General features: G+C 39.7%; 1 protein-coding gene and 2 long non-coding RNA genes across 5 annotated transcripts in view; all 3 read left to right on the forward strand.

Annotated features, from left to right (window-relative positions):
* The window catches only part of LOC116520204, a 111,811-nt gene extending 90,347 nt beyond the window's left edge, over positions 1–21,464 (forward strand). For all 3 annotated transcript variants that reach the window (XR_004256731.1, XR_004256732.1, XR_004256729.1), the window contains exon 3: positions 21,343–21,464. This is a non-coding gene — a long non-coding RNA (uncharacterized LOC116520204). The remainder of the gene's footprint in view (positions 1–21,342) is intronic.
* LOC116520223 lies at positions 1,131–10,527 on the forward strand. Its single transcript, XR_004256734.1, has 2 exons — positions 1,131–2,401; positions 9,773–10,527. It is a non-coding gene; the product is annotated as an uncharacterized LOC116520223 (long non-coding RNA).
* DIO3 (iodothyronine deiodinase 3) lies at positions 2,439–4,803 on the forward strand. The gene has a single exon (XM_032234345.1). The coding sequence runs from the start codon at positions 3,296–3,298 to the stop codon at positions 4,166–4,168; it is 873 nt and encodes a 290-aa protein (XP_032090236.1). The 5' UTR covers positions 2,439–3,295; the 3' UTR covers positions 4,169–4,803.
* Positions 21,465–24,236: the final 2,772 nt, after the last annotated feature.

Raw genomic sequence — 24,236 nt, forward strand, 5'->3', positions numbered from 1 at the left:
TTGAAAGTAAATTAAAGTCTCCAGCTTTGGAGTTTTTAATTTACTTTGTATCTGTAGGGGGAGGATTTTTTTCTTTTTGGGATCCTTAGATCAGGGATAGGCAATCTAGTGCCTTTCAGATATTCTGGACTTCAATTCTCAGGTTTCCCAGCACAGCTAACCACTAGAGATTAAGAGAGATGTAGCCAAACATCTGGAGAGTACTACTTAAATCTACTTTATTCCCTATTTTGAAATATGGAACTGTCTCCTTTTCTAGAGTTACTGGAAAAATTCCCAAATTAAAATTGAAATTAAAAACCCACACCACCTCTTAATAGGAGCAAAGGGTTCGTTTTTATGAGTTTTTATGCTGATCTTTATACTTTTATTTTTCTTCATAAAATTATGCTAAATAAGATGGGAAGCTATCTAATGTTTTAAATACGTATTTTTTTTTCTGTACTGCTTTGCTGCCATCCACTGGCCATCCATATTCTTACATCCCAATCTGATAGTGAACCCTTACATACAATACAATGCAATGCAATGCAATGCAATACAATACAATACAATACAATACAATACAATACAATACAATACAATACAATTTGGTCATTTTTGGTCATTTAAGCAGATTTGGTCAGGGGCACTCACATCCTGGTCACTTCCCATTTGGATTACTACAATGCACTCTACAAGGGGCTATCCTTGATAACTACCCGGGAATTACAATTGATCCATTCTCCCTCAACATTTTATAACCACCAAGTTACTAGAAAAATAGGATCCAGGATTGGTTCTTGTTTTGGTTGGTTTATTGTATTAGAATAGAATAGAATAGAATAGAATAGAATAGAATAGAATAGAATAGAATTTTTTATTGGCCAAGTGTGATTGGACACACAAGGAATTTGTCTGGTGCATAGGCTCTCCGTGTACATAAAAAGATGAGATACATGCGTCACAAATCATAAGATACAATACTTAATGATAGTCATAGGGTATAAATAAGCAATCAAAGCATACTAGGAAACAATCAATATAAATCATAAGGATACAAGCAACAAAGTTACAGTCATGCAGTCATAAGTGGGAGGAGATGGATGATAGGAATGATGAGAAGATTAATAGTAATAGTAATGCAGCGTTAGTGAATAGTTTGACAGTATTGAGGGAATTATTTATTTAGCAGACTGATGGTGTTTGGGGGGGGGGACTTTTTATACATTATACAACAGGTGGCTGTTAAATCCAATATACAGTGTAACGTTATCCAAAATTTATCTTGCATGAAAGATATTAGAAGCCATGATTCAGACATACCCAAACACAAGACCTCTTATAGCATCAAAGCAGCCTGATATTTTAAAGCAGGGGTGTCCAACTTTGGCTACTTTAATACTTGTGGACTTCAACTCCCAGAATTCCTCAGCCAGCCATGCTTTAACTTTAAGCTCACAAGTCTTACCAGCACGAGTTACTAAGGTTAGACACTCGTTTTAAAGCTTGGAGCCTTAAAAGGTTGCTGCTACCTTAAGGACTCCGTTTATTAAGACAAGCTTTAAAAGCACCAGGTCTATTTTTTCCAGCTTGCACAGAAGCTTGAAAAAGAATGGGCTCCTTTAATAAACAGCAGGGAAGTGCTTGTGCATGGTTCAAAGCATAACTCTAAATCGTTTTCAAAGTATTCTACAGAGCAAAGCTACAGAGTGAAAGTCCTGTTGCGTAACATTAATGTGTTGCTGGCATGAGAGAACTTAGTTTTGTTAATAGTTTACCAAAGGCATCTCCAGCTGAAAAAAGTATGCTATCAGCTAAAGGGAAAGACTTCTGCTTAATACCCAGAAGAAACACAGTCCCCCTTGGAACAGAATGACTTCTAATGTAAGGGGGAAGTGTGTGCTTGTATGCAATGTCCCTGTGTAACCAATGAATCCTAAAGCTGTTTAAGGACTCATAATTTCAGAGGGTGCATTCATTCCATCTTGTATACCATGCTGAACTTTATACCCTTTGGAGATGGAGTTAGTGAACACCTTTGGCTTTTTGTGCTGCTAAATTCCAAATATTCCCAGTCAAGTCGGTTAAAAACGGGAGTTTAGACATATTACAAATTACAACACGCGGAGGGCTCCGAGCTACCGATTTCACCCTTCGGCCAACAGCTACCCCTAGCGGCGGCTGCGGGAAGCAAAACATATTATCTCGCGCATTTAAAATCTCGCTGCCGATTTCGCCGCGGTCAACAGGTTTAACCAGCGAGGTAACTCCGAGACGAGGTCACCAACCAAACATTAAACTCCCGGGTTCCCGGATAACGACGCGTCTATCCTTCCCCGACCACGTGGACGGCGTCCCAGAACCCGAAGGCCCAAAAGAAAAAGGCGTCCGTTTCCCAAGCGAAGAAAGACCGAGCCAGGTACTTTTGTTTTTAACCAACTAGCCCATCGCTTCTTGCGTCTCACCGCTGGCAAAGGGGGACGGGCGGGCGGAGGCAAAAAAAAAAAAAAACCCTTGAGAGGAAGGTGGGGATCGAGTCGGCTCTTCCAAGACTTAAGACAAAGTTTGGCGACGCTGCTCCGCGTGAGAGGTTTGCTTTCCGAGGCGTTTGCGTGCACCGGGTGTTTCACTCTTCGGGATAATTTCACTTCAGCCTCGCTTGCCATCGACGTTTGGGGGGTTGGGGTGGCGAGCGCGGGAAAAGAGAAGAGGCAAGAAAGGGGCGACTACTTGCCCGAGGGCGCTTGGGAAGGGAGGGGGTATCCGGTATTGGTCGCCGCGTCCCGAGCGTTTCATTGATTACTTTCGCTCGCTCCCCAAGTTTACACCCAAGTGAGCAATGTTGGAGGAGGAGGAGAAGGGAGCCTGTTGCGTCGATTATTCCCGGCACGCCCGACCTGCCCGGGAAAAGACCCGGACATGCCCTAAAGCTGCCTGGCCTGAGAACGGCCGTTCCCTGCGCCTTGGCACGTCCCCCCGTCCTTCCAAAGCCGGGTTGGGGCTGGCTGGCTTGCGCGTTCCCTCGGTCCACACCCCCCACCCCAGTGCCTCTCTTGGCCAGTATATTTTTAGGTCATTGGAGTGGAGGGGTAGGTAATCCCCGGGCTCAGGTTCCAAAGGAGGCGGGTTCCGGCCGGAGGTGGAGTCACTTTTTCATTTAAATCCCCGACTATAAAATGGGTTTAAGGAGAAGCGGGATCTCATCAGCTGAGGCGCCCAGAGGAGCTGGTGGGAGTGAGCGGCGGGGGAGGCGAGCGGGAGGCTCGGGACCACAGCGTGGGTGCCCAGCAGAGCTGCCACTCCTGCCGCGGCGATGCTACACTCCGTGGGCGCCCAAACCTTGCAAGCGCTCAGCCAGGTGGCCGCCGGCGTGCTCCTCCTGCCCCGCTTCCTCCTGACCGCTGTGATGCTCTGGCTCCTGGATTTTCTCTGCATCCGGAAGAAACTCTTGCTGACCGCCGCGGCGGCGGCGGCGGCGGCACCTGGTGAGGAGCAAGAGTTGGCGGCAGAGGACGACGGCGACTCGAGCGACGGGACCTGCCCGCCGGACGACCCTCCGCTCTGCGTCTCCGACTCGAACCGCATGTTCACGCTGGAGTCGCTCAAAGCCGTGTGGCACGGGCAGAAGCTGGACTTTTTCAAGGCGGCGCACGTCGGCGCGACGGCACCCAACCCAGAGGTCGTCCAGCTGGACGGGCGCACGCGGCTGCGCATCCTGGACTACGCCCGGGGCAAGAGGCCGCTGATCCTCAACTTCGGCAGCTGCACCTGACCGCCCTTCATGGCGCGCCTGCGCGCTTTCGAGCGCCTGGCCACGCGCTTCGTGGACATCGCCGACTTCTTGCTGGTCTACATCGAGGAGGCTCACCCTTCCGACGGCTGGGTCAGCTCGGACGCCGCCTACGACATCCCCAAGCACCAGTGCTTGCAGGACCGGCTGCGCGCGGCTCAGCTGATGAAGGAAGGCGCGCCGGGCTGCCCGCTGGCCGTGGACACCATGGACAACGCCTCCAGCGCCGCCTACGGGGCGTACTTCGAGCGCATCTACATTATCCAGGAGCGGAAGGTGATATACCAGGGCGGCCGGGGCCCCGAGGGCTACAAGATCTCCGAACTCAGGCGCTGGCTCGACCAGTACAAGAGCAGCCTCCGGGCCGGGCCCAGCACCGTCATCGTTCAGGTGTAAGGAAGACTCCCCGGCGGAGAGCAAAGGGGACGGGAAGGAAAGAGCGCAGCTCGAACTGCTGCGCTCGCCTTTCCCGCCCCTTTCCATAACTCCCGAGAGACTCTGTGTGAGTTTTCATGCGAGACGTTATTCAAATCATGTTGATTTGCCCAGCACTTGTTATTGACATCCATTTCCACGTGCAGTTTTGTTTCCCTTTATTTCCGGATTGCGTGCGTGAACGAACAGTTCTCGCCCTCTCTCCCTCTCTCTCTCTCTTGCGGGGAGGGTGGGGGGACGCGCTTCCTGGTTGTTTTGGAGGGCCTGTTGCTGAGCGTGTGCGTGCACGTGCGGGCTTCGGGTGTACGTGTGCGCGGGTGTTTCCGATGGGAACGGTCTTCTGCCCTGCACGTGTGTCTGTTGGGGAGAAGTTTCGCGTGCCCGAGCGGCGCGTGTTCTCTCCTTATTGTTCCTCTCTCTCCGCTCTCCTAGCAAAAACCTTGGCTGGGAGTTCTAGCGTTTCTTTATGATGACCGGTTTCGAAATGGTTTTGGAGCGCCAGGAAACCGAGTCTGAAATTGGGAGATGCCAGAATTGCCAGTTTTGGTTTTTGAGGAAAGCAAGAAAAGAAAAAGAAAAACCAAAAAAAAAAAAAATACACCCCACAAGTCTATTTATGTGATTTCTGAGCTGGTGGTATATTGAGCTTCTTTTATCTTTTTTTTTTTTTTTTTTTTTTGTAAAATACCTGTTTTTTTATGAGCTTTTTATAACATTATTAATAAAGATGATTGAATAAAGTATGCCTCATTTGGATCTTTCTAACCGAAAAATGGAGGAGATTAAGGCTCCCGAGGTGCAGCAACTTTCTCAACTTGCTTCAATGAGGGTCCCAACAGGTGGGGAGAAAAAGCAGGAGAGGGACCCACCTTGATAAAACATGTTTTACACTACCGTATGTATATTTCGTGTAGACTAGCAGCCATTTGTAAAGGAGCTTTGAGGAACATTTCCATGGTGGCTCAGCCGTTTGATTTGAGGAAGTTGCTCCCAAACGGGATGTGATCAGAAGCCACTTTTAAACAAAGGAAAAGGTGCCTTGTTGGATGGGAAGGGGTCGTGTTCCACCACTGCCTTTGGGGGGGGGACACAACTGTGGGATCTGGCATGAACAGCCTCCTCCAGTTTGCCTTCTGATAAGGTGCGGGAGTTTTGTCTTATCAGTTCTACAGAAGATTCAACTGCCAGCCCCCAATTAAGAAATATGTAGGTTTATCCACCTTGGAAGACAGAATACCTGGAATCACTCTGGATATGGTGGGAGAGACAACTCTATATTGTGACATGAGCTTTTAAGGCTTTGCCCGTTGTGCTAAGCCATTGTTTGTTTTAACCATAGTTTCTTAACTCAAGTAGAACTTGCTGGGTTTACGCAGCACCCTGAGTCATACAAACAATGGGTCACAAATCACAGTCAGTTTACACTTAAACCAAATATTGATTTATTTTGTGAGACTCTTAACCACTGTTTTATGAAGTCTACAGGGGCTTAGAAAATGAAATAGAATCCCAAAAACATTCTCCCTCCCCATTCAAGGAAAGTTTATGCAACTAGAATTCTGCAATTGTTATGCATTTGAAACCCACTTATCATGCAATATAGAACTTGGGGTTGCAAGTCTAGAAATTAAGTGCCCTTCTTCTCTGTAAAAGTTGTTTATTCTTAAGGCATTGGGGGAGGATAGACTTCTAGGGTTTGCTACTATCATCCTATATACTGAATATGTAAATGTGTAAAGAAAGAGCCAAAAATATCCTCATACACACCAATGTTGGGTAAATTTGTTAAGGGAAAAGATTGTGATTTGTAAATCATTTGAACTTGCTGGGTGGGCTGGGCCAGAGGAATAGTTGGATTCCCAGACAATGCCTCTAAATATCTGGGCTATTTTCATTCCCCCGCCCCTCCTCTCCCAGAAAAGAACTACACACATCAAGTAATCCTTGAGGCTTAAGTTACATCACATCTTATCAGCGTATTGTCCTTTGTGGTTACTGATGAACAGTTATCTGCTCCACAGATTTCTGGTACTAACATGAGTAATCTTGGGGGGGGGGAGAGAAATGAGTAAAAGTGTTGTGAAACGGCAGCTAGCTTAACTGCATGGAAGAGATCTGATGCCAAGAGATAGGAAAGGACCTTTTATTTCGGAGCAGTTGCACTGCTTGTAAGCTTTCTCTGTTAAACCCTTTGCCTGCACAGCTATGGTTTGGATAGGTCTTTTAATCTTATGCCACACAACTTCAAACGTTGGCATGCAGTTTCAAGTAACTATAATATGTTGCATTGTAGCAGGGAATTGTTTTTAGCTCACATTGCACATACAGGGATGGTCAGCAGATAGTAAAGAGGGAAAGAATAAAAATATATGATATTCTTACCTGTTATCCCCACAAAGGATTGCCTCTTGTGATATACACAAAACCTTTAAAAATGCTCAGCAGTTTTGCACTTTTCTAGATTTGTTATGTAAATTTGATCATTATTGGTTTTATTAATGCGAGAAATATGCTTGCTTTACCATAATTTTCCTTATCCCATGTAAAAAATACTGCTTTAGTCCAAGCAACATGACCTTAATAAATCTGGGCAGGCAACTGCTTACAGCTGGGCTATTACCAGTACTTGTTTCACTATTATCTTCAGAGCACTTTGTTTACTTGAATTGAGCAAAGAGGTATTACTCAAACCCAAGTGCTAATTTATGTATTATTTGTAATTATTGTATAGTTAGACCTTATATAATAAAGAATACCAGTCAAATACAGTCAGACCACCAACAGAACTGCAATGTTTGAACATGTAAGCTATAATCCAAAACTCACATTTCTAAACATAGTGGTAGGTTATGTGGCTTTTGAGTCACCCTGAATTCTCATGCGGCTGCTGGCTAACCATTTCAGAAATCGGGTTGTAACCTGAAAAGATTGAGGTAGGATCTTCCTGGAATCAAGCTCAGTTCCTGGGAATTACATGAACACTTCCCTTTCATTTTCTTGGCAACAATACAGAAGTGGTTTACTCAGCAGTGTCCACGGGAGCCAGGGATCAAAAAGGGACAAATGTAGCATTGCATGTACAAAAGGTTTGGGGCTGGGACTGTGACACCATTTCCAACATTTTGCCTCTTTGTAACATGCTGGTCCAGGGATGCAGTGGCTCAGTGGCTAAGACACTGAGCTTATCGATCAGAAAGGTCGGCAGTTTGGCGGTTTGAATCCCTAGTGCCACATAACGGAGTGAGCTCCCGTTACTTATCCCAGCTTTTGTCAACCTAGCAGTTTGAAAGCACGTAAAAAATGCAAGTAGAAAAATAGGAACCCCCTTTGGTGGGAAGGTAGCAGTGTTCCATGCGCCTTTGGCATTTAGTCATGCCAGCCACATGACCACGGAGACATCTTTGGACAGTCCTGGCTCGTCAGCTTTGAAACGGAGATGAGCACTGCCCTCTAGAGTCAGGAACGACTAGCACATATGTGCGAGGGGAACCTTTACCTTTATCTAACATGCTGGTCACCTGTAGAAATGGCTTTCGTAGGGGATAGTTCACATAGTGTAGTCCACGCTTTTGAGTAAATTACTCAAAATTAGATAAGATGGAGTTTTCTTGGGATAACAAGACATGAATTCATTATCTAATCATGACAGCAAAATTTAAATAAAAGACTATGGTAAGCAGCTTTGGGGTAAATAAGGAAGAAAAGAAGCATTGGGCTAGCCTTAAACTTCGTATAGGTAGTTCTCGGCTTATGACAATAATGGAGCCTGCTCATCACCATCATAGTTGTGGTGATCATAAAACAGGTCACCCACATGACCAGCCCACTTTTACAACTCTTTATTGCAGGAGTCATTAAGCAAATCAATGATTGGCTATGGGCTGGTTTTCCCCCCCAAAATGGAAACAAATGTCAGTTTTCAGCAAAAGCATTGTGAGATATGTGTGGTCACATGACTGTAGGACACTGCAAACAGCTGTAAATGAGGGCCAGTTGCCAAACACCTGATGTGGTCACGTGACTGTAGGTGGAGGCCTGGCCTTCAGAACTGGGTCATAAGTACCTCCAGGGAGGTTTATTATAACTGGACAGTTACTAAGCCATCAGTCATAAGTCAAGGACTACCTGTACTAATTTCTGTTGGTCTCCCATGCAGATAGAAACCAGATCTGACCCTGCTTAGTGCTTTAAAGATTAAGTAAAGGTGAGGTAATGCCACATTATGTCAGGCTCCTGTGCCAGGATTTGGCAGTGAATCACAGATCTCGTGACTTCATAGGGCTTCACATGACTCCTAGGTGAGGACTTGGCAGAAATCTCATAGGCATGGCTCAGCTACAAAAGATTGTTTACTGCAGATATGAATGAAGCAGATATGAATGAAGCACATTGCTTGTGCTTTCCCTGAATAGCAATGGATGGTTGTCGTCTTGCACTTTACAATGCCTTAAGCCCATCATTTTTTCCCCTGTCTTTTCCATAAATTAATAGAGTCGGCTTGGCTCTTGATAGGGATTGTGAATATCTACATAGTATTTGGCCTGAGAAATGCTAACTTGCCCAACTCACATACAGTGGCTACATGGACATCTTGTTTGCTTTGCAACAGTTTGGAAGTAGTTATCCATTACCTTCTTATAAATACACTTTTTAAAAAAAAAATCTATCTAGTTTAACTGAAAAAGGTCACTGTCACTTTAAAATACCACCCTTGTAAATCCAATAGCTATGCTTGTTCTACCCCTTCCCATGCCATCTGAAAACAGCACAGACTGGTTTGTGTTTTTCCAGCTTCATGTTCTGGCTCATAAACCTTATATGGTGGCCACCAAGTGTGACAACCCAGTGCAAACTTTCTTAACCATTGTATAGTTTATTAAGAAGCACAACTTTTATCAAAAAAAGTACATTTAAAAAGTAACCTTTGGCCATAAAATTAAAACAGGGATATCTAGGTGGAATGTTTAATTTGTCATTTAGAATTTAATCAGAAAGTCAGTGATAGTTACAAAATAACTTAATTATTAAATATATACATTGTTCTAGCATCAGTCCTTGAATCACAGTAGGCCAAAATCATGATTTTTGCCTTTCCCTTGATATATTCAAGGATCTTTATATAGTCCATAGATTATGTATTTGGCTTTAAACCTGACTAAGGTAGACATTCTGGATTCTAGCTTTATTCCAGCCTACGAAATTTGTATTCAGGATCTTCGTTCATTAATTCGTTATAACTCTACTCAACTGATATCATGCCGATTTTTCTTTCTGATGCAGTCACTGTTAAGCAGAAAGAAGTATGCCACTCGGCTAGTTAATAGCACATCTGAGTAAGCTGAAATGAAATCTGCACTTGAAAACAGCATTCAAGCAAATCATCTGTCGATTTCATCAATGAGCTCAAAAGCCAGGGGTGCCACTAAATGTATACATCTCTGACCTAAGCTAGTGCCATTGGGGGGGGGGGTGTTGTTGTTGTTTTTTACCAAAATAGATGTTGAATTTGCATGGGCATGCTTTAATTTTCTTTATTATAATTGTATCTCTAAATTTCTTCCATAGAATCCAAAGCAACACAAGGACTCCTTCCCTATGAAGAAGCATCCCAAAGATTTTGTTAGACAAATTGGACTTATAATATGGCAAGGGGAAAAAAATATCCACATGCCTTGTGTTATTTCCAAATGTTCTATTTCCAGCATGTTTCAGAAAACAATTTTAAGAAATTTAATATACGGTAGTTTTTCTTAATTTATTAAGGAACACACATGGTGGACAGTGCTTTAATCCCCATTGTTTTTTTTCTTTTATTAAGAATGTGACTAGCCCAGACACGTTACCTCCTAAATAAGACCTGAAGGAGGACATGTATTGATTTTGGTATCTTCCAAATATATTGGATCTGTGAGCTTCAGCAAGGCTGGTTCTGAGAATTCCGGAGGTTGAAGATCAACAGATCCGGTATATCCAAAGGGCAATAAATCCAAGAAGGCTGCTGTAGCCATAAACCACAACCCACTCAATTGCATTATTTCTGCTCTTGTGGAGGAGAAATTTTACTTGAAATCAGGCGTGTCCAACAATTTGGCTTGCCTAGGCTGCATTGAATGAAGAGGAATTGTCTTGGGCTGTATATAAAATATATAATACAGTGAATGTGTGTTATGTGTAAAGTTTATGATCTTGTGGAGCAGCATTATTAGCTGCCCAGGGCCACCTACAGGCCACGGGTTGGACCCATTTTCTTTAAATTCAGAGAACTCTCTCCTGGTTGGTTTAATAATACCACACCAACCATAATGGCTTGGTAGGGAATCTGAATAACAAAATTGTGCTGCAGAAACTCAGGAGCTGTGTTGTAACGTAGCTGCTTCCTGCAAAGTAGCTGCTTCCTGCAATTTCTAGTTACATCTCCAATACTGAACTAGAAGAAAGAACAGAAGTCCAGGAAGAATTTCTGAGAAAGCATAGACCTACTTGTCTATGGAGGTCATGGTTGTCCCAAAGATGCTCTTGAAAAAGCTCCCTCTTGAAAAAGACCTACTTCCAGTATAGATATAATTGTACTCATATATTTAGCAAGTACATGAATACTTGATATTAAATAAACAGATACAACATGTCTTATGACCCCTGTTTCATATCCAGCCTGCATCTATTGTTTTAAAACATTCATGAACTATTAATTGAATGAAAGATACTACATCTGTTTTAGCCCTCAAAGTAGCATTATTTATCTGAATTTATTAGAGCTACTCAGTTCCATCCTGTTGAAGGATTGATGGAATAAATATTTCATCCAAAAGGCTTGCAACAGAGTCATGTTTTGTTGCAATGGCTTTATATTTTATCAATGCCAAATAAAATACCATTTTACAACCCGGTGTTTGCAAATGTTTGGTTTACTACTGATAAGGATCCCAGCCATCAGGGCAATGTAGAAATGATGGCTGTATGAGCAACATCAGCAGTCTTCCATTGTGTGGCATTGGAACATTTTAGTTTAGCCTCACTAAGACTAGCAAAGATAGTAAGTCTGGACTTCTTCATTATGAGCATAGGATCTCATAGGATATTCTATGTAGAATATAGAAGGCTGGGTGTTAACACTTCCAAATCCACATGGGATTATCCTGTCTTGATTAGGCCACATTGTTATTTTAGTTTGGAAATATATTTAAAAGCGAAATAGTGTCAGTTTGTCATCAGTTGTGGTGTGCTGTGATATCCCTGGCACATTTGCTGAATCATGATTAATGTTAATTCATGTGTAGAGTGTCATGCCTGAGCAATAATTTCTAATAATGCACTGGGCTGCCATGACACCCAGCCATAATACCATACAACAATTGAGAAATGCCAACATAGCAATCATACTGATTACTTTTGCAATTTGATATTATACTAGCTAGTTTCGCACATCGCATAAAGTCGTGGCTTGCTTAGCGTATAATGTTTGACTGAGTTCATGCTATGTACTAAATGAAGAACAGACCACATGATTTACTGTGATTTATCAACCCAGTTACCAGGGAGCATCTAACCTTTTTTATTTTAGTACAGCAAGCCTCTGCTAGAAAAAGACATGAGAAGTTCTTTCTCCTTCACATAAACCTTTCAAAACGCCCTCACTTCATTTTTAGGATCTGCTAGATAAGCAAGTATAAGCAAAAAGCACCAGCTTAGCACATGTATCTATGGATAAAAGCCAAAGGTTTCAACACAACAAACATGTGCCTCATTGGTGCATTTCAGTCTTTTATTGACAGCACACACATCCAATGAGCACAATAACACATCAGCATTAAACCTTGTTTTCCTGAAACAAAAAAAAATAAATAAGAGCTTTTTGCTCCATATTAAAAACATGGTCTCTAAATACAACATGAAGCCAAAATTTCTATTGCTAAGCAAAACATTTTAAAGTGAATTTTGCCCCATTTTATGACCTTTCTTCCCACTGTTTGCAGTGAATCACCGCAATTGTGAAGTTAGTAACATGGTTGTTAAGTGAATCTGATTGTTCCGTTGACTTTGCTTGTCAGAAGGTGGCACAAGGTAATCACATGACCTTGGGACACTGCAACTGTCATAAATATGAGTCAGTTGCCAAGCATCTGAATTTTGATCATGTAACCATGGGGATACTGCAGTGGTCGTAACTGTAAAAAATAAGTTACTTTTTCTGGTGCTGTTATTACTTTGAATGGTCATTGAACAAACTGTTGTAAGTCATGGACTACAGTATCTGTTTTGAGATGAAGAATGGAACCAAAGTACTTAAATATAAGATTTATATAGCATATTTCTAAGAATCGGATGCATTTAATGGATACCCATCCATTATGGGTGGCTGGATGGATTTCAATGAGCCAGGTGTGGCAGGTGCTGTCCTCCCCCAATTTATCTTAATCATAACCCTGAATAGAAACAACTTAAATTAGATTGAGAGACTAGATTTATAAACTCTGCTTAGACTAAGCCCAATTAATAGATTATTCCAAGGGAATTCCGCCACATGGTTTACACAATATTGCAAACCATTATATGTTTGGTTTTAATTTTGTCACCGTTTTGTGTTACCAGAGCCATTGTGCATATATGTATCTGCAGTATATGGTTGAATGTGACGTGAATTTATTTATTTTATTCCTCACATTTATATAGCCAAACAATTGTACTGTAATCAGTTTGCAGAAATTAAACTCTGCCTTGGAATGATGTATAAATCAAGTTAACATATTGGCTGCCAAATACATGATCTCAATGAATTCCGCAACATTAAAAAAATAAATTAGATCAATCTCATATTGTTGATGAAAGATAAGATTAAGAGAAGGATGGATTAACTAAGGCCACACAGTGAGTTAAATCAGCAGAAAAGAAGCAGCAGTTTTATAGCTTATATACTTAAAATACCTTGACACGGAAGATTTGAAGCATATTGGGTTTTATTCATGTATGTAAGGCAAAATTGCCAGTCATTGGTTTAGGTCTAAATATCACTTCATGAATAATATGTAACCAGCTACCTTAAAGAAAAATTTTTCCAAGGAGGTGATGTTTAAAAGCATATTTAAACTGTTTTTAAATTTTTCAGAGAAAATCATGGAAGAAACAAGCAAAAAATAAATCAAGATTCTTTGTATAAACAGACAAACAAACAGTGTTTGTATATTTGTTTTGTTTAAAGCTTAATTAACAAGAAAGGTTTTCTTATGTGGCCCTCAGGGTAAGGAAAACACTCCAAAGGAGATTTATTTGGTCCACACTCTTCCAGTATTTAGGAAAATTATGAAAACTCATATCTTTCATCAAACTCGTTATTGTTGAACTGCTTGTGATTTCATTCTTTTTATTATGTTTTATCATTTTTAGAATATGCAGTCTTTCTTGAACATTGTATAAACAGATACATGGAGTATGAATGTAATATATAATTAGGCAATTTGAAAACTGAATAATGCATTGCAACTTCATCTTTAATGCATATTTTTTTACAAATGGCAATTTATTGAAAAGGAAAGCTCACCACACATATGTAGTCCTCAATGTACGACCAAAATTGAGCCCAACATTTCTGTTGCTATGAGACATTTGCTTTATCTGCAAACTTTAACTTTCTCATAGCAAAGAGTTAAAATAACAGTAAACTTAATAATCAGACTGAATTACATGTATTTTCTATGTCCAAATTACTTGTCCCAGTCTCTGAACATGTGATTACCTTACTAACCTTTGTCCTAAACCAGAGATTTAGTTCGTCCTTGTTTTTTTATTGGCTGATGTACTTCAAAGTTTGGTAATTTAAAAGGCCAAACATAAACCTTAACATGAAAAGAAGGACTACGGGAGACATGATAACAGTGTTCCAATATCTCGGGTATTGCCACAAAAAACAGGGAGTCAAGCTATTCTCCAAAGCACCTGAGGGTAGAACAAGAAGCAATGGGTGGAAACTAATCAAAGAGAGAGGCAACTTAGAACTGAGAAGGAATTTCCTGACAGTTAGAACAATTAATCAGTGGAACAGCTTGCCTCCAGAAGTTGTGAATGCTCCAACACTGGAAGTCTTTAAGATGTTGGATATCCATTTGTCTAAAGTGGTGTAGGGTTTCCTGCCTAAGCAGAGGGTTGGACTAGAAGACCTCCATGGTCCCTTCCAACTCTGTTATTCTATTCTAAAATACAGAAAACTTTGAAACGATTTAGAAGAAAATACTCAATTTGGGGGCCAAAATTTGGAAGAATAAAGCTTCCAAACATAGTGTTTTTGTTTTGACCTCAAAACATCAATACTGTATGCATTTTTACAGTACTCAAAAGGTTTGACAGCCAACTTTAAAAGTATTCCATTGCCTTCTAATTTAAAATATAGCAAGTATTTGTTGACTCTTCATCAGGCAAGCACCAGGTAAAAGTATTACTGAAACTACACAGGGAGAATTAGGTAGAGATACCTAAATAAGAATGTGCATTACAGTAATATCTGGAATTAGGGATGGCCATAATTTGTACTCTTCTTTGGTCTTGCAGAAAGTTGCTTATCTCAAGTCAGATTATTAGTCCAGCTCCCTCCTGTCTACCGCAGGAATGAGCAACCCCAGCAAAGTTGGTGCTCCTTGACCTACTTTCAAATGGGCTCTGCAAGTGAGCAATTCCAAATACCCAAAGAGCTTGTTTTCCACAAGTAACAGAGAAGAGGGTAGAGTAAGAGGAGTTCCAGAAGAGGGAGGGGGAAGAGCACCAGAGGTATTTTTGGCTTCAGTGTGACCTACCTTGCCTCTTCCTGCAAAAGAAATGTGACCCTTGCAGAGAGAGAGAGAGAAGTTTGCCATCCTCAACCAGTACTGACAATAATCAATCATTCCAGGTTTCTGTCCAAAAATGGCTAGGACTGAACCTGAAACCTCAGCATAGAAAGGATGTATGCCGTCATACAATTACATAAAGACCTTGGAAGCATGCTGGAACAATAGCCTTCCAAATCCTAGCAAGATAATTTCATTGGAGAGGATAGTAGCACCTCCACGTGAATGGCTATAAGAACATTATCTACAAAGGCCCCAAATAAAGGCTGATTAATACAGTTGTAAACAATAATGGCTTTGCACGAAATCTGGAAGGCATTTCATGTACTAATATAGCATTTATATTCTGCCTTTCTGCATTTTCCCTCATTTTGTCCTTTCAACGAAGCATAAGATGAGTAGAGAGGCCTATTTATTGATTTACAAACAGCATCCAATCCAACATCTAGGACTGAGAGACAATAACAGGCCATACTCAATCCAAATTCAACTTTCAATATCTAGCCACTATATCACTCTTTTGCCTTTGTTCCTTTCATGTGGAAACATTACATTATTAATTTATTTTATCTACAGTAGGCCCCCATATTCATAATAACAAAAGTCCCCACATTTTGTAGCCTGGGGTGTAGATGTGGTATAAGAATGATGCATTAGACAAAAATAACCACTAATAAATAAAGTTCTTCATTTGCTAGCATAAAGCCACCACAAGTTTGGTGGCCATGGATAAGCAGTAATAGATTATGTTGGCTACAGTTTGAAAACTAGGTTACAACAGTAAAATTCACAGATCATGTGAAACCACGAGCCCTGTTTTATAAATCATTCAGCCTGAGGTGGACCTTTAGGCCGAAATCAAGACAACCATGTTTCAGAATAATGCATTGCATTAAGCCATACCCAGCATGAAACATCTCTTTTGCAAATTTAAAATACTGACGTTTGTCCAGAAAAAAACATTGGGTGCATTTTTCATCATGTCTTGCGTCATATTTAGTAGGTCCATGAAAAACAGCAATTTTGTATAGCCTGAAGCTCACTGCTTGTCTAATCCTGTTAACAGATTCCTTAAGAGTCAAATATTTTGATTTTATTGACTACAAAATGTTTCCCATCCGTGAAAAAGAATTAGCTGAAAAAACTTGGGAAATTCCCTTCTCTACGCAAATAACTTTGTTATCTGACCCCAGCCTTATCTCAGCTTCTTCTCCAAATGAATCATCAGAGCAATTTCACTAGGCATTGGGCATTTTTAAAGATCAGTTTTCAACATGATTAGAATGAAGGGCTCTAGGCCTGACGAAATTCTGCACACATTGCGAAGTCTTTCTGCAAATAAGGAAATATTAAGATGTCTCTCAGTATCAAAATTATGTTTTGTTTCTCCTTGTCTTTTTCTCCCATCTACAACTTAAAATAACATGTATAATTTTTACATTCTGCCATTTTAATAGTTAGATACAGAACAACTTGCATCTATATACTGGTAGTCCTCGACTTACAATCACAAATTACCCCAGAATTTATGTTGCTAAGCGAGAAATTTGTTGAGTGACTTTTGTCCCATTTTACAACTTTCCACACCACATTTGTTAAGTGAATCACTGCAGTTGTTAAGTTAGTAACACAGTTGTTAAGTGAATCTGGCTTCCCTATTGACTTTGCTTGCCAGAAGTTTGCAAAAGTTAATCACATGAACATGGGACACTGCAACCATCCTAAATATGAACCAGTTGTCAAGCATCCAAAAGAAAATCACCTGACCATGGCGATGCTACAACAGTCATAATGTGAAAAATGGTCATGTCACTTTTTTCAATTCTGTTGTAACTTCAAATGGCCACTAAACAAAATATGCTAAAATATACACCATGCAAGGAATACCAAACAGTATCAATCAGATAGTTATTGATAAGTAACACTGTGTTGTGTTTTGGCATGATTCTATGCATGTCTATTTAGAATGAATCACTTTTTTAAAGACAAGATCAAACCAATTATTTACATTTATTTATTTCTCTTCTTATTTTATACTGCACTACCAAATTAAACAACACATCCATAACAATAAACCATCATAAGGAGGCACTTCCTTCCCACAAAGATTTTAAGTATTGGAAATTCTGTTCACGAACCTGCTTTATCTTCACTCCCTCACCCCAGAGGGAGTGTTAGATACATTCGCCACCTTGAGTTGTTTATAAAAATAATAGGATTGAAATGAAATGTCATAAATTTCTACAAGAAGGTGAAGGTGGTTTCACAGCATCAGGGTCATCGCAGAGAAATATTACTTCTTCCCCCCACACACACACTAAATTGAAGTCCAACATGGACTTCAATTTCAGGCCAAAAGCAAAAGTGGCCACAGCACAAATGTTCACCAAATGCAGAAGCTGTGTCCTAAAGGCAGCCAGGCAGGCAACAAAAAGGTTTCTAAGCTACTTTTTTTTAAGAGCTGAACTTTGAGGAGGGAGTGTTTTCTGTCGTAACTTTGAACAACCATTAAATGATCTGAGGACTAACATATCTTGAGGACTACCTGTAATCTACATTAGAGATAACAGGTATAAGCCTACAGTGCTTGGTTTTATTTTCTAGGTAGCGGAAAGTGCACAAATACATTCTGACAGCTTATACTGAATTGTCCCCAAATATCACCACACGTAAAGAAGGGTGAGAGATAATATGTATAATAAGCATGTCTCAGAGATACTGCGGGTTCAGTTCCTGACCAGAGCAATAAAGTGACTCGCAATAAAGCAAGTTACAGTTTTGTGTTTCCTAATGCATATAAAATTGTTTATAATATAGTCTAGTAAGCATGCAATAGCATTATGTCTACCCCCCCCCAAAGTACATACCTTAATTTTAAAAAACACTTTATTACTTAAATAAATGCCAATCATCATCTGAGCCTTCAATGAATTATAACTTTTTTTTGCTGGTGTAGGGCCCTGTAAAAAAATGAAATATCTGAGGAGTGTATTAAAGCAAAGTGCCATAAAACAAAGTTATGTCTATCGTTCTGATCTTGTATCGTGGTTTTTATTCATTAAATTCACACATTTTATTGGGGACATTATTTTTCCTATTTCATTGCCAAAAAACATAAGGCAATGAAAATGAAAAGGGGAGGTTTTAATCAAGGGAATGGAAGTAGCGGGAATATTTGACAGAAAATGATTGTGTAGGAAAGTGTTTATGGGAAAGATGAACCTGAAAATTTTATTTAAATTATGACAATAGAGTTATGATGTTCATAACTTTTGGCTTTATCACTGGAAAATTTTCACTTCATTTCTTTATTTAATCCAATTGAACAAGTCCCAAACCATTATGGGTGCAATTAAAAAGTTATTTTATGATATCTTAGCACTGGGGTTTGGTTATTTATTTATTTTAAAGATTTGTATTCTACCCAGACTATAACTGAGTAATTTAGCCAATAACGTATTTGCAATATTAAAGACTGCAGATCATATTTAAAAGAATTCAGAATAGAAGTGGTACATTGACTTTGATTCATATCATAAACATGTTTTGGAATAATCATTATCTAGAAACTGCAGATAAATTTGTTTTTTCAATTCATAGACTAATAGGAGTATTAGTACTGCAGTTATGCTTATTTCCAATCAAGTTTTTTTAAAACACCCAAATTATTGCAAGAGAAATTGGGATATATAAGATTAAGGGATTGTAATATATCCAATCAAAACAACTTTTTATTTCAAAGGTTAATCCAATTGCATTAGCAGGATCTAAAACTCCTGACTACTGTAAGCACTGAAATGTGTTCAGGATTATTCCAAATTTAAAAAGTATTGTTAAAATGCACATGGTATTTGCAAGAATTTTGGAATAAAAAATTGAAATTTCTCATAATAACAAACAGGGATTAAAGTCTTGTCTAATGTTTGTTTCCTATTGTCTTAACATGACATTAAATCAAAAAACATTTTCTCATATTTATTGGACAATTTAGAAGATGTTTTAAAATGAAACACATATACTGGAAGTAAAAAGGGGGGGGGGTCTTGTGCATATGGACTTGCCACACTATGGTCCCATTTTGGTTTCATAGCCATAAATTCCTTAATATTTTGCAAAGAGTAATATATTTTAAGATGTGAATGTGATAGACAACTATGGATCTATCAAGCATGAGATATAGAGAAAATGATAATAACAGAACAGAATAACAGAATGTTCACTTGATAACAGAATTGGGAGGGACCTTGGAGGTCTTCTAGTCCAACCCCCTACTCAAGCAGGAGGTCATATACAATATCATTTAAAGATAGTTCAGGTTTTACTGTTTTATAATGGAAAGACATTGCTATAATCTTGGATTGATATGTATCCATGCCGTGCTTGCAAACTGGCTTTTTATGGATGTAATGGAAAGACTGATCAATACTATTGAATTTGATCAAGGTTTAATGCAGTGATTAAACACCTAGGAGCTGTTTTCTTTTGTATGTATGTTTTTTTGTCCTATTACCTTTTATGGTATTTTTGGTACAACATAATTTTGGAAAGAAATCATGAAAAGGGGCTCATGATCCATCAGCAGAATAAGTCTCCCCAAACTGAACACAACAGGATCAAATTTGATGTGTGTGAAAGCCAGCAAAAGAGATAGCAAGGTCAAAATTGATCCTGGATCTGGCTGAAAGTGCAGAGGAAATGATTCCTGGAGGAAAATATACTTTTCTACATGCCTAAGGGGGAAGCTGTTTGGTACTAGGTGGTATGGGACTTTTTAAAGATTTTTTTTATTCTGCTTTTATTATTTTTATAAATAACTTTTATTTTGTAAAAATGCGGCAATCCTACCTAACAGTCCTCACAGTCTCCTGGTTTCTAGCCTGGTGCCTTCACCACTAGAGCAGACTGGCTCAGTTTGTTATATTGCTAATGCAGGAATGTCAAACTTGATTTGGGCTTTGTTTCACCGGGGGGGGGCAGGGAGCATGGTCAGGAGTGTGTGGCCAGCTCAATGTCACTCTGTTTTTGGCCGTGATGGCCTTCTGTAGCCCTCTGCCAGTGAAAATGGAGCCCAGGAGGGCCACACCTAGCAGAGGGTTGCAGGAGGCCATCACAGCCAAAAATGAAGCCTGGGAGAACCGCACGTCGCACTCCCAAACTCCACTGGCAGAGGCACCATGGGCTGGTCCTTCGCTGTTTTGAGGGTGGGCCCGCAGGCCAGATCTAAGCATCCTGAGGGCTGGATCCAGCTCGCAGACCTTGAGTTTGACACCCCTGTGCTAATGGTTCAGTCCTACTCCCGATTTTCCTCCATAGTCATATGATCCACAGCAGTGGTGGGTTTCAAAAATTGTTCGAACCTACTCTGTGGGTGTGGCCTCCTTTGTGGGAGTGGCTTGCTGCCCATGTGACCGGATATGAAGATGCCGACGACACTTGTCAGAACGACCTTAAATTACCTCACATACAGCACTGGCATGCATAATAATATGATGTAAACTTGTTTTTTAAAAGGCATCTTTGGTTTGCATTAAAACAACTTCAACACACGCAATGTTCTGATTGCATCACAAACACAGTAGTCATCCTTACCTTTCACAGAGGCACTGAGTTTTATAAATATGAGCATGATAGTGTAGAATAATCATATCCAAGGACCAGTGGTGGGTTTCAAAAAATTTTGGAACCTCTTCTGTAGGTGTGGCCTGCTTTCCGGGTCCACTGGTGGAACCTCTTCTAACCGGTTCGGTAGATTTGATGAACCGGTTCTACTGAATAGGTGCGAACTGGTAGGAACTCACCTCTGATCCACAGTGAAGTGGCAACACATTTGCACACGGATTAAATCTACATTAGAGGCAAGACATATGCAGGGAGGGGCAGCATATATGTTTAATAAATCAACTTTCCTCTTTCCTTCCTTCTCTCAGACACACTCACACACACAGAAGCAATATATTACTTTGTTAAATAGAGAATCTGGTGCTGGTGTTGCATGCCAGTTCCTCTGACTTAATCAAAAAAAGGGGAGCGGGATTGGACCATTTCCTGGAGGTCATGGGAATCAATGGTTATTAGCTTTAATGCCATCTGACATTCATTGTGCAATTGGTTGGCCCTCACTGGACTAGAGAGGCCAAGGCTCCGAGGCAATTCTTATCTTCTTATGTTTAAAAAAATACAGATGCCTCCGATGTCCACTGTGATAAAGGATTTGGAAATAATCCTACAAGCCTGTTTCTCTATTTTGTTATTCTTTCCACTGCCTTGGAATGTTGGAGAGAAATTACATTTGTTTATTATCTCTGTCTTTCTGTCTATCAGCAGGATAACTTTCCGAAAACCACAGAGTGAGAGAAATTAGATGTGGCAGAAGAAGACAACAAAAGAAATGTGGAGTGTGAAAATAAGCCAGATCAATCCATTGACTGCAGAGGAGGAAAAAATCCAGAAAGCATTTCTATGGAAGAATGTCTATGAAGAATGCCAATGATCCAGGTCATGGTTGTCCCAAAGGTGTTTTTCCAAAAGGCAAATGGACTTTTGGGTTTTTTTTTTCCTTTGAAAATGTTTCGCTTCCCATCCAAGAAGCTTCCTTAGTTCTGAAGAAGCTTCTTGGATGAGAAGCGAAACATTTTCATGGGGAAAAAACTCAAGTCCATTTGCCTTTTGGAAAAACACCTTTGGGACATTTCTATGGGAGACCCAGTTGAGCAGCAGCTGGAAATGTTGCTGACTGTTTCATTCTAAACTCTCTGGTCATCTTGACTCCAAGTAACACACACATCTTTAGCATTTGTAATGTGTACGTACATAAACATCTATGCAAACGTAAGAAAAATATACAGTACACACTAATATATGCCATATTTATTTCATATTTATTCATTGCCCAAAATTTTAAAAAATGATACTTCCTAGGTAACTGCTGGTAAAGGGGGTTGCACACTTCGACTACATTGTTTTCTGTTTATTTTGGTTCTGCATTTTTTTTCCTTTTATTTCTATATATTAAAGCTTTTTAAAAAAAAAATCATGTAATGATGTAATTTTTTATTTAAAGGGCTAATTAAAAATTAAACAAATGGAAATAATCTTTCTATAAGCCGCTCAATGAAGAGAGAAGAATGCTAGCAAGCAATGATAAAAAGGAAGAATTAGTGAACTCTTATTTTTACTTTTCTCCAACAAAAAGGTACATTTCACCTAAATAACCATAAAGGCAAGATGAACCAGTTCTAAAGCCAGAAATTCAGAGAACCATGCTCAGGTCTTATCTGAGTTAATTTAAATCTCTCCAGAGCTAGATAAAGGAGGAATGCTTTCATGATCCTAACAACCTTCTATGTATTTTATTTGAAAAATGCAGAGGACCTGGTAATGCCGGGTGATTGGAAGAAGAAAATTTTGTATCTTCAAAAGGGCAGAGAAAGGAAAATTTGGAGAAAAAAACAATACTCTTCATCTGATATCAATACCTGAGAATCCTGTAAAGTTAGATGATAAAAATATTGCAGTATAAGCATCTTGAAAGGAGCCTGTTAACTGTCAGTAATCTACATGGATTTATCAAGAATAGATCTTGACAAACTAGCCTGATTTCAGCTTTTTTGAATAGGTAACTTCTAGGTGAATGTTGACTACATGAAAAAAATCTGATGTCATCAAAGTGTCAGAGATCTCTTAGTATTCTGATAGTGAAGCTCATTAGTTGATATTTAGAAATATTTTTAAAATGTTCATCAATATTGCTCATCGAACTGGAATGAAGTATTTAGTGGGGTGCAACAACTAGCACCCTACTTAATATTTTTCACCATTTTATTAGATTGAGGTAGAAGGAGTGCTTATCAAATATAGAAGGAATCAGTAATACCTTGTAAGATAAAAATAACATTCAAATGGATCTTGACAGCTTAGAGAAATGGCAGAAAATTACAGATGGCAACTTAACTGAGACAAAGGCAAAGTTCTTCAATAAATGCATAGAATTTAGTGTGGAGGTATAGATGGGGATGTTTGATTTGGTAGAAGAAGTTGTAAAAAGGACTTTGGATTAGTAACTAACTGCAGGACAATTGTAACTCAGCATTGTGAGATAATTGCAGAATGGAGAAATGCAATTTTAGCCTGAATCAACAGATTCAACCAAATCATGAGAAGCAATATCCCACCCAAGTGCAGGATTGTGGCAGTTCATGGCACTGTAGCTTAAGGATATAGCCAAAGTGGAATAGGGCAGTAAAGATAATTAGAACAGTAAGTAGTCAAGAAATTTACTACTTAAAGAATTCACTAGAAATTAAGATCTATGAAAAAAGATTTTAAGACTCAAAGAATACTATGGACAAAGAGCTGTATATATTTAGCATTGAGAAGTGCGGCGTTAGAGGCAAGGTAGAAAAGGCATTTTTGAAATACCTGAGTGGGTATCAAGCAGAAGAAAATCAAGACCTGTAATCCATTGTTTCATAAAGAAGAAGAACATGCAATGAGGGACATTTGTTATAAGAGAGCCGATTCCAGTTGAATGTTAGAAAATAATGACCTAATAATAAAACCATTTGAATTGCCAATTACCCAGAAAAACAATGGGTTCCTCTTCACTAGATGTGTTCAAGTGGAAGTGTTGTAATATAGCTCCTAGGTGTGGGTCACCCATGGTCCAGTTCATACCAGGGCATGCAGAGCCACGCTGAATCACACAGGAGAAAACAAACTCCTAAAACGCCATAACATCCTGATAGTGAATAACATAACATTCTGAGATGTGCCCTATCAATGACGTCCAGGATTTGACCATATATAGACAGAACTTCCCTGAGCAGTAGATTAGAAATTGTACTTTTACAGGTTGTTTTTAATCACATGCTATTGCTCCTCCTGCCTTTGTCCTATCTCAATAAAAGGGGCTCTCAGACCCCCAATCTGGGTCGCTCCATCTCGAGAAAGTTCGTGTCCTGTCTTTTCTCAACATTGGCCTCATGAGCGAACCACGGGAACATTACAGGAAGCTAGACAGTTATCTGAATTTCTACTCTGAACAGGAATAACTGGCTCCTTCCAACTGTATAACTAATTTGCTATGAGGTCATGCAGTCAAAAAAAAAATCAGTTGTGTAAGTTTTGCCCAAAATATGTGTATGACTGCAGTATAAGCCTATTTACCCTTCATTCTATTAAGCACAATGGGTCTTATTTCTGGGTAAACATTAAAA

This window comes from Thamnophis elegans, chromosome 1, assembly GCF_009769535.1.
Source record: "Thamnophis elegans isolate rThaEle1 chromosome 1, rThaEle1.pri, whole genome shotgun sequence".
NCBI lineage: Eukaryota > Metazoa > Chordata > Lepidosauria > Squamata > Colubridae > Thamnophis > Thamnophis elegans.